The 9,854-nt window shown below is 45.8% G+C and overlaps 5 protein-coding genes across 5 annotated transcripts; 4 read left to right on the top strand and 1 right to left on the bottom strand.

Annotated features, from left to right (window-relative positions):
- Positions 1–3,440: 3,440 nt before the first annotated feature.
- N7447_002169 (ribonuclease III) lies at positions 3,441–4,653 on the bottom strand (the record flags this gene model as incomplete). The annotated part of the gene is made up of 2 exons (XM_057226445.1): positions 3,441–4,457; positions 4,534–4,653. 2 exons carry the CDS (start codon positions 4,651–4,653, stop codon positions 3,441–3,443), a joined length of 1,137 nt encoding a protein of 378 aa, XP_057090461.1.
- Positions 4,654–4,899: 246 nt separating this feature from the next.
- On the top strand, positions 4,900–5,393 carry N7447_002168 (mitochondrial 37S ribosomal protein mS33; the record flags this gene model as incomplete). Its single annotated transcript, XM_057226444.1, has 4 exons — positions 4,900–4,932; positions 4,989–5,197; positions 5,257–5,306; positions 5,365–5,393. 4 exons carry the CDS (start codon positions 4,900–4,902, stop codon positions 5,391–5,393), a joined length of 321 nt encoding a protein of 106 aa, XP_057090460.1.
- A 620-nt stretch (positions 5,394–6,013) lies between these two features.
- Positions 6,014–7,756, top strand: N7447_002167 (U2 snRNP complex subunit CUS1; the record flags this gene model as incomplete). Its single annotated transcript, XM_057226443.1, has 2 exons — positions 6,014–6,070; positions 6,137–7,756. 2 exons carry the CDS (start codon positions 6,014–6,016, stop codon positions 7,754–7,756), a joined length of 1,677 nt encoding a protein of 558 aa, XP_057090459.1.
- Positions 7,757–8,301: 545 nt separating this feature from the next.
- On the top strand, positions 8,302–8,754 carry N7447_002166 (uncharacterized protein; the record flags this gene model as incomplete). The annotated part of the gene is made up of 1 exon (XM_057226442.1): positions 8,302–8,754. The coding sequence occupies one exon, from the start codon at positions 8,302–8,304 to the stop codon at positions 8,752–8,754; it is 453 nt and encodes a 150-aa protein (XP_057090458.1).
- A 179-nt stretch (positions 8,755–8,933) lies between these two features.
- N7447_002165 (uncharacterized protein) lies at positions 8,934–9,824 on the top strand (the record flags this gene model as incomplete). The annotated part of the gene is made up of 1 exon (XM_057226441.1): positions 8,934–9,824. The coding sequence occupies one exon, from the start codon at positions 8,934–8,936 to the stop codon at positions 9,822–9,824; it is 891 nt and encodes a 296-aa protein (XP_057090457.1).
- Between the last annotated feature and the right edge of the window lie 30 nt (positions 9,825–9,854).

Genomic DNA, 9,854 nt, shown 5'->3' with positions numbered 1-9,854 from the left:
CGGTTTATTAAATTTAAAATGCGGAGTGGGATAAATCATGTCGATAAACTTAACTTCCTCGAAGTATACCCACTTATACGAATTAAAGCTTTTAAATCAGAGACTATTAAAAATAGCTTCGGAGCAGCTGGTTTAATACCTTTTATACCCGATCGAGTGATTTTAAAGCTTAATATTCGTCTTCGAACCCCGACCCCCCCTCCGAGCCGGGGTAGTGATTAGGACCTAAAAACCCCTTCGAACTACGTCTAATTATAAAAATAAGCTTCGTTAATTAAAGCATTACTTCGTATAAGATTAAGGAGCCCTCTAAGTCCTCTTAATTCCGCTATAAACTAGGTTTTAAAGGCGTGCCAGATCACTATATAATCCGCCGCACTTCTTAAGAAAGAAGTAAGCGATTTACGCGCCGCTAACGAGAAGCAGAAGTAAAAGCGCACTCGATCCCGAAGGCAGATACCCACCGAAGAAGGCCTCTCAGTTTAAGAAGCATCTGCATTAATTATGCAGTAACTAGAAGTAACTGAAGCACCTTCCCCCGCCGCCGGCATACCTAGAGAATCGGGTTTATAACCACGTACAAAGCCCCCCCGGGGATGTGGAATATGCAGATTACCAGGGCATAGAAGAGAAACATGTCCAGATAGACTAATTAGTTAGTTAAATTAATTTAATGGAGTTTTGGTTAAGAAAAATGCATTTAAATTTAATATGTAGGGTTAGGGTGGCCACTCGGTGGTGAAATACGTTAGGTAGACTTTAAGATCTTATACGAAGTAAAGCTTTAATTAACGAAGCCTATTAACGTAGTCCTTTCTCTATAGCTAGGGTTTTTAGTGTAAAATTTCGACTTAATTCGCTCCCCCTACTTAGAGGGGGGGGGGGGGGGGTAGGGGTTCGAAGATAAATATTAAGCTTCGAGATCACTCGATTAGGTATAAGAGGGACTAAAGTAGCTACTCCGAAGCTACTTTTAATAGTCTCCGATTTAAAGGCTTTAATTCGTGCGAGGGGGGTACGCTTCGAGGAAGTTAAATTTATTAATATAATTAATCCCGCGTCTTATTTTTATCTTAACTAGCCGACTATATGATCGTTTTAATACCGTAAAATAGCTAATATCGAGAGGCAATAAAATAAAGAGCTTTTTAAGCTAGCGAAGTCTAATTTTATTAGTGGCCTAACCGTTCGGACTAACTTTAAATCGCTAGTTATCCGGAAGGTCGTCGAACCAAGATTCGAGGAAGGCTTTATCTTTAAAAATCATATATAGAGGGAGGGCCTACCTAAAGCATTCGTACACTTAATAATAGTCACCTATTCACGATTTCTAGGCTATAGAAGCGAGCGCCGACTAGGGAGATCACTCCTCGTGATCACCTTCGCTATAGCGATTAACCCTATCGCGAAACCGGTCTCGTCGAAGTTATAAATATTATCGGGGTCGATTCTAAATTAAAGCATTATTTTTTAAATAATATCGAACCACTCTTACATGATTTTTAAATCTTTATATTTCGCGCGCTCGTGATTATAGCGTTTTAAGAATCGGGAGGAGATAAGAGGACGCCTTTTTATAAATTTTATAACCTAATTTTCGCCGACCGAAATAATAGGGGTAGTTATACGCTATTTAAGAAGAAGATTCGCTGTTTCTCGAATAGTAGAAGGGTGAGGGGCCACTCCACGAGAATCCATAGAGATAATCCATTTTTAAAGAGATTCCTCTTTAACTTCTATTAAGTTCTTATAATTAGCGCGTGAAGTCGCGCGGTTAGGGGTATTCTTTAGACGACGGAGAAGAGTTAACTTTAGAACTTTAAATCGACGTGCAGCTTCGTAAATAGAGGGGATCTCTTGGTTTTTAAAGGCCTAAACAGCTAATAAGATCCCCCCCTCCTACTCTATTAAATTTCGAGAGCTTTGAGAGCGAATTGGTGGCATGGTGGGTGGCTGAGTTGGTTAAGTGCTAATTGATGGACGCGTTTTGGGTGGGTTGGACCACTCGGGGGTGTGGACCACTCGGTGGTGAAATACGTTACTTAATTTATAATTTATATTTAGTTAGACCCTTAGATCTTGTATTTATTTTCTATAATTAATTTCTTAGCTATAATAATCCTTTATTACAGCTCTACCTTTTTAATAAGCTTTCGGATAGTCTCTTATATAGCCTTAAAAATTTCCTCCGTTCCTCTAACCCTTTTAGAGTCTATATCTCCTATAAGGTTTAAGACTTAGGGTGGTTGGTCTCCTAGCTTTTAACAATTCATGCCGATCTATCACTGATCTAAGATAGATACCTAGCAGTCTTAGTATAGTCTCCTAGTACTACGGCGGGGAGGCATTATATCCTAGGTAGTTAAAGAAGAATTGGAATTATAAGAGTATATAGTTTTTAGGTATAAGGCCTACTAACCGGGTAAGATATAATGACTTAGGGGGAAAGGGAATGTATTATCTATGTTTGCTAAGACTAATTCTTACCAAAGGAAACGGGGATTCAGGGAATCCTATACTATATGTGTCGCTATGTTCACGTGGGGGCCATGTGACGATCCCTTAGCGATTCATTCCCGATACCCGACCGATGCAGTCAGGTGACTCCGTCTCCGCGTTGTAAGGATCTTTATCCGTTATAAAGACCGAGTTATCGAGGACCATAGTGACGATGATAAACCGGCATCCAGAGACTAAATATAATTTTAGTCGGGGAGTATGTGACGATCTAAGTATTCTGCCGTTCCTAACCGTGTTAGTTCTTTCTTCTTTAGGTTATTATCTTAAGCGAGTAGGTCGTTTATTTACATGGTTTACACTGCTGAGGGCAGGGACCCACAAATCCTGTCATTCCACCAATGCTTTCCTTTCCTTTCTTTCCCCCTCTGTATGAATGCACTCTTTTTGTTTAAAGAACTGGCTCGTAACAGCCTAGGTTTATGCTAGGTCTAGGTTAAGGGTACTAGGGTAGTAACTCAGAACCCAGCGCTAGGTCGAGATTTTAGGCCCAGACCCGACCTAAACCTGGGTTAGGTCCGGGTCCGGTTAGGTTATACGGAAGCCTATAAACCGGTATATAGTTTAATAATTTATGTCTTAAGAACCCCCTTACAGAATCTCACCGTCCCTATATAATATTATTAGGAAAAATAACTAGTTAACTATTTACATATATTTCTTACATAGTCTCCTTAGTAAAACGTATAGTTTCTTTTAGGTGATCGGTTTCATATGACGAGGGTCTGTATTTTTTAGAAAAAAAATTAAACCGGCCGGTTGTACTATAAAACCGCTACCTAGCCGGCATACCCATTAGGATACAAGTAGAATGCACAGATATGCACGGATGTATCAATATGGGTGGTATTTTCTTCAATTGGAAATGTGACGTCGAGAAGACACTGACTCGATCGATCGCGACAGGCATATGACCAAGATTTTTAAGAGTTAGACTCCCATGATTCCTTTGCTGACATGATTTCAAGAATCAGGGACGTATTCAGCAATGTCTTTTTCGCTGCTTCATCACCTGCAGCTGCTTTACTCAAACCCTGACCGGAACCCAGAAACCTTTTATTCCATCCCCATCCTGTGAGATATAACGCCACGAAGAAAGTCTGTGTGCCACCCTTCTGTTGAATTGATGGACGCTCCTCGAGGTATTCAAGCTTGACGCTTTTCCCCATGATCTTCCTAGCAAGAGCCTCCTTGGAGCGTAACTCCCCTTTCTGGTGCCCCAGGTTCTTGAGAATCGGCACCCATAAACCTGCTAGCCAATGCTCGGCTACTTCGTAGCCACAAACAGGATCGGATAGTATGACTGCCGCGACGTAGGCTTCGAAGACGTCACCCTTTGTTTTAGTCCATCGCTTTGACGGGGTATTGTAGTTTGGTGGCACAGAAACCCTGCGGTCCAAACCAAATCTTTCTGCAAAGCCCGAAAGTGTCTCGTTCTTAACAAGGATCTCCCGAATCTGTGATATTCGACCTGCTGGTAAATCTGGAAATATCTCCCAGACGAGTTTGGTTGCAATCAGCTCAATGTATGCATCGCCTAGAATCTCGAGTCGGTCGTAGGTTGTGTTGTTATTGTTGCTAAGAGCTGGATGGGTAAAGACAGCAAGTTCCAGCTTGTCATCACTGATCGGGGGTAGCTTAGGGTCACGCGATCCACTGACCAGCTTGGAACTGTGATCTGGGTGGTGTGATTTTGGGACCTCACCAGCCATGGAAGAATCTCTGCAAGGTAATTGGTTCTTTGTCCCACAAAATGTGTCATCCAGCCTCAAAATCGCGTCCACAACCTCTGAGTCAGCACCGGCGAGATCAGTACCGGTTGAAATTTCTCGAACAAGGTGCTGTAGAAAAAGAAGACGAGAATTGTTGCTGGACTTGGCCATGCCGTGACTGACACCACTAGAGAACTTAGTGTCCGATGGTCGACTTGATTGTTGAACCTTTATGCAAGTAGGCGTCAGTAAGTTACTTAAACGAACGGATGTTCACCCAGTGGGACGAGAATACGATATTCACCTTCAGCCGCTTTTGTGAGTTTAGTGTGGCATCTGACCCGAAGACAGATGACGATCTTTTCAGATCTACCACTGGGCCTTTTAAGCCTGCTGAATCTGCTATTTCATTGTCTTGAGGCATGCCAATTGGTGTAAGTACTGTTCAGTCGCAGTCCAGCTTTGCCCTTTTTTTTTTTTTTTTTTTTTTTGCTTCCTATCCGAAGTAAAACACATGAATGATATGTAGGCGGTATACTCCGGGAGGTCACATGACTACTGACAAACTTCAGTTGGTATCTCCCTAACATCTGTCTACCGAGCTGCTGTGAACAGCTGCTTCGCAAATTTCTCTTTGCATATGATTCTTCTGAACCTCTAACAAAGGAAAATGGCGTCAAGTCGGATATTGGATCTAGTGAAGGTTCAACCACACTTTCCGTTGTATGTGCTGGCACCCACTAATTTGCAATTCTCTAGACCCAATGCCGCGTATTCTCTCTTAATTTCAACCCACAACGGCTTCGACTGGGCAACAAGGTCTTGAGACAGCGCCTGCGTGGACCAGCGCTTGCAGCCTGGTACCCAAAGAAGACTGTGTCTTTCCAGGATTTACAAAATACTTATAAGCCTCTTGGATTGACGACATTTGACGAAGCCGAAGATGACAGGGAAGAAGCTATTCAGATGTAAGAACCGTTATCCACATCACATCAAAATGGGCTCCCGCTAAACATCTGAATCACAGTGCCAAATTGCGAGGGAAGGGTCGACCGAAGAAGAAACGAACTGCTGCAGGTAATTTCCCCTACACCCAATGGTTTCATACTGGGATCAAGATCTAATACCCGAACAGAATCGAGGTCCGCAAAGAAGAAGAAATAGACTGTCTGTCTAACCTTCTAGGTTTTGCCGAGCTCAACATTGGACCACTCACATCAACACTGGCAACTATTGTATATCCGGATTATTTCACTGTGATCTGGCCGGACTGGTGACTTACGGCATCAAAAAGCTGCTTAGACCTTTCGCCTTGGGTGAAAATTGCCTTCGGGTTTATTCGTTATCTTCGCTGATAGTCTTCACCATCGGGTACACAGCTCATTTTGTTTCACATTTTGTACAATAACACATTATTTTTCTTTTCTTTTCTTTTGGATCCCATTTTAGTAGTGTATTGGAAAAACACCGAAAATTCTATTAAAAAAGACTTGCATCAAATATATCTATGTACAATAATGTACACTAGGAAGGCTTCCAACCCCTGGTGATGTAGGCGGTATGCAGTGTGGCAAAATACAGGCGGTAAGCCATTGTAGCTTTATTCACGTGATGACAATTGAGTTGCAATATATTCGGTTTTTAACCTTGTCCGCCCACTTCATCGTCTGTCGCTATCTAAATTTATCATTGCACGCACTTGAACCAAGCTGTTTGTGCCATATCCATTTCAATTTCTACAATACATCACCTTGATTGAGCGGCTACCAAACCTTCCGGCAACCATGAAATTAAGCAAGAACCAGCTCAGAAGAGCGAAGAAGAAGGCCCATAAAGCCGAGGTAAGGCATATATATTTCTCGAAGTCTCTAAGCCATAGCCGATGCAAAGCTGACACTACTGCAAAGACTACAAACGTTCCCATTGACAACACTGTATCACGCGAACTGTCACCTCTGCCAGTGGCTACTTCTCAGGATGCATCAGCTGATACCGACACTGATCTGCTTCCCGAGCCAACCGATCCGCTATGGGAGATGTACAAAGGTGTTGCTGGAAAATTTGACGAGACACTGAACGAAAATTCACCAACGAAGGAGTCCGATAAACCTGAGGTCTTCTTTGACGACGGTGATGAAATACCCGACGAAGAGCAAGAGAGTGAGCCCAAGATTTCAAAAAAGAAGCGGAAAGAAATGAACAAGCTATCCGTTGCTGAACTCAAAGCAATGGTACGAAAGCCTGAAATTGTTGAATGGACAGATACATCCGCCCCTGATCCTCGACTTCTCGTTCACATTAAAGCCCATCGCAATGTGGTCCCGGTCCCCTCTCACTGGTCGCTCAAGCGAGAGTATCTCTCATCCAAACGTGGAGTGGAGAAGGCGCCGTTTGCTCTCCCTAAATTTATACAGGAGACGGGAATATCTGAAATGCGCGACGCCGCTTTAGAGAAGCAAGAACAGTCAAGTTTGAAACAGAAGCAAAGGGAAAGAGTGCAGCCAAAGATGGGCAAGCTGGACATTGATTACCAGAAGCTTTACGAGGCATTTTTCCGCTTTCAAACTAAGCCAGAGCTGACTCGCTACGGCGAGATCTACTATGAGGGCAAAGAATACGAGACCAATCTCAAGCACCTCCGACCTGGTGAACTGAGCGATGATTTAAGGGACGCTCTTGGTATGGCCCCAGGAGCCCCTCCGCCGTGGCTCGTCAATCAGCAGCGATATGGTCCCCCGTCTTCCTATCCCGCGTTGAAAATTCCCGGTCTCAATGCGCCGCCTCCGCCTGGTGCGTCGTGGGGTTATCATCCTGGAGGGTATGGCAAGCCACCAGTCGATGAACACAACCGCCCATTATTCGGAGGCGATATCTTCGGCGTTTTACAACCTCAGCAACATGCCCAGCAAGGAGAGCCGATCGAAAAAGAGCTTTGGGGAGAATTACATGAATCGGAAGAGTCAGAAGAGGAGAGTGAAGCAGAGGACGAGGATGAACAGGAAGAAGAAAGCGACGAAGATGATGCGGGTACAGGTGCTCATTCTCCTAGTGGCATGGAAACCCCAAGTGGGATAGATTCAGCAGTACCATCTGAATTTGTTGGCGCTGAGAATGTTTCTGGGGAGTTTGATGTGCGCAAACACCATCGCGGTACCGACACGGAGGAATCCGTTCACCCTCGGAGTGCTTACCAGGTCATCCCCGAGAGGCAAACGAACGTGGAAGGCTTTTTCGGGGGTGATAGGGCCTACGATCTCAGCGGATCAACAGGCAAGCCTCCTGTTCTTGGTGCAGATGACCAAACCAGGAAGCGCAAGAAGCCTGGGGATGTTGAAGTGTCTGTCAACTTGGATGCAATCCAATCTGGCGATGGTCTCAGCAAAGAGAGCCTCCAGAGCATGTATGAGTCACAGAGACAGCAGCAAAACCCACCGAACTGGGGTTTCCAGGAGGATTTAAGTGACATGATTGCACAAGAGAGCCGCAAAAGATTGCGAAAGGAAGAGGAGAGACGAGGGAAGCATTAAAGACGTTTCTTTCATTGTATTTTTTCCCCCTATCTTGTTCCTTTTGGGTTCCCCCAGCGTGCATCATGATGAGGATTGGAGTTTGGCTGCTTACACTCTAGGTGGTAAGAAAGGTCTTTGGCCTGTAATGTACGGTTAGTTTTGAAACAACGCCTTATTAAATAATCCATGATCTGTATCAATATTCGGTGAGCATAGATTGGCTCTTGTTGTATATGCGTACATACATCGATGTATCGAGGTCCACAGTCCCAGGAATGGATTCCCAAAAGGGTTTAGCTTAGTCCTCTCATCTACCACATTTCGACCCTTCAATTCTTTGACATACTTTCACTCTCCCCCCCCAGGAGACGGAGAAGTAGCACTGGGTAATTGTGTGTTCCTGTGCTCTGCCTTCTATTTACACACCAGAGTACTTTGAACCTCATCCCACCGCCTCTAATATCCCTTATTCTCATTGCCAGAATGGACTGGGATCGCAGAAGGTTTGTAGGCACATCAAGACGTTTAAAGGCAGACAGTATCTAAGTATTTCCCTAGATTTGATGAACGACGAGGTGGAGAAAGTTATCGTCCAGCTGAGAGAAGCGGTCGTTCCCCTTCTCGGGGGTATGAAATTCGTCACCGGCGTTCGCCACCACGCACCCGAAGCCCTCCTCGACCACGAGCCGACACTTGGGTACCGTCATCAAATAGAGGGTATGGGCGCATACGAAGTCGGTCACCACCACCATATCGGCGCCGCTCACGTACTCCTCCAGGGAGAAACTTTGGACCAGCCCCCTATGAAAGAAGACGATCTCCACCAAGAAGATTCTCGCCCAGAAGAGATGAAAGGGTCAGATCACCGCCCCAAAAATGGCGCTCAAAATCGCCCTACAGTGATGGCAGATCACGGAACGCATCTCGTGCTCGCAACAGCCCTAGACGAACACGCGATACAACTCCTAGCAGCCAGGGTTTCCGATCCGCGAGACGAGACGGCCCTGCTGTCTTGAATATTGACAAACCCCCCAGAGCTTCCTCGCCAAGAGTACAAGCGGAAGTCTTATTGCCACAAAGCCCAATCAATGCCTCGCATCGAGGCCACATCCGTGACGCGGCGAAACGAGATCATACTTTGTCGCCACCAAGACATGTTTCACCTGCACAAGCCTTGGCCTCACAACCCGCCCCGATGTCTCGACGTTCGTCGCCGGCTATGGAAAAGCCTGTTGTGGTTTCCCACACAGCTCGTAATCGGTCACCGATTCGCTCTCCGGCACCCTTCCAACGTTCATCCAAATCCTCAGGGCGATCACCCTACAGGGATCAGATCTACGATACGGGGCCCTCTCACCAACAGCAACGGCCGGATCGTGAGGATCGGGTATCGGTTGGTAATCATTCGCCTTTTTCGATTTCAGAAAATGCAACTGTGGAATCTCACACAAGCGGGACCAGGGTTGGTGGCAACATCCCAACTCAACCCAAAAACCACGGTGCCAGCCTAGTTCCGCTACCACCGTCAGGGCCTTATCAAGGACCGAGACCGCCATCTAATCAGCATCGGGGTCCTCCGCATGTCTCTTTACTGTCAGCGCCAACTCGTCCTCGCCGCGGACCTGGCCCACGTGAAACTTGGACGGGGTCTCCACCTGTACGCCGCGGACCTGCTACACCTTCGCAAGCCCCACCAGCAGGTCCTCGTGCATCTTTTTCATCACCCGTACCAGGTGGCAGTTACCGACTTCCGACTTCCCGGCAACCCAGCACTCCATCTGTAACTCAACCATTGGCTCAGAGGGGTATAAACCATCTTGCGGGGCTATGTACTATTATACCGGAAGGTCGGAGTCTTCCGTCGCTTCTGGATCCTGCCGTGGAGAAGCGACTGGCTCAGCTCGATATTGACAAGGAAAAACTCCTTGAGCAGATCGCAGAGACCCAGAGGTCTAAACGAGCGGAACTTCGAGACTGGGATCGACTCGATCGCGAAAGCTCAATCTGCGCTCTTAAGAGCGAGCTAGCTGAAGGCCATCTCCAGCGAATGGCCGATGAGAGCATTGGAGGCGGAAATCTGTTCTAGCGAGGCCAATGTACATGTTTGTTCTGGAAT

Source organism: Penicillium robsamsonii (genome assembly GCF_028829455.1).
Source record: "Penicillium robsamsonii strain IBT 29466 chromosome Unknown utg000001l_segment0_segment0, whole genome shotgun sequence".
Lineage (NCBI taxonomy): Eukaryota > Fungi > Ascomycota > Eurotiomycetes > Eurotiales > Aspergillaceae > Penicillium > Penicillium robsamsonii.
This window is presented reverse-complemented; position numbering and strand designations above follow the sequence as displayed.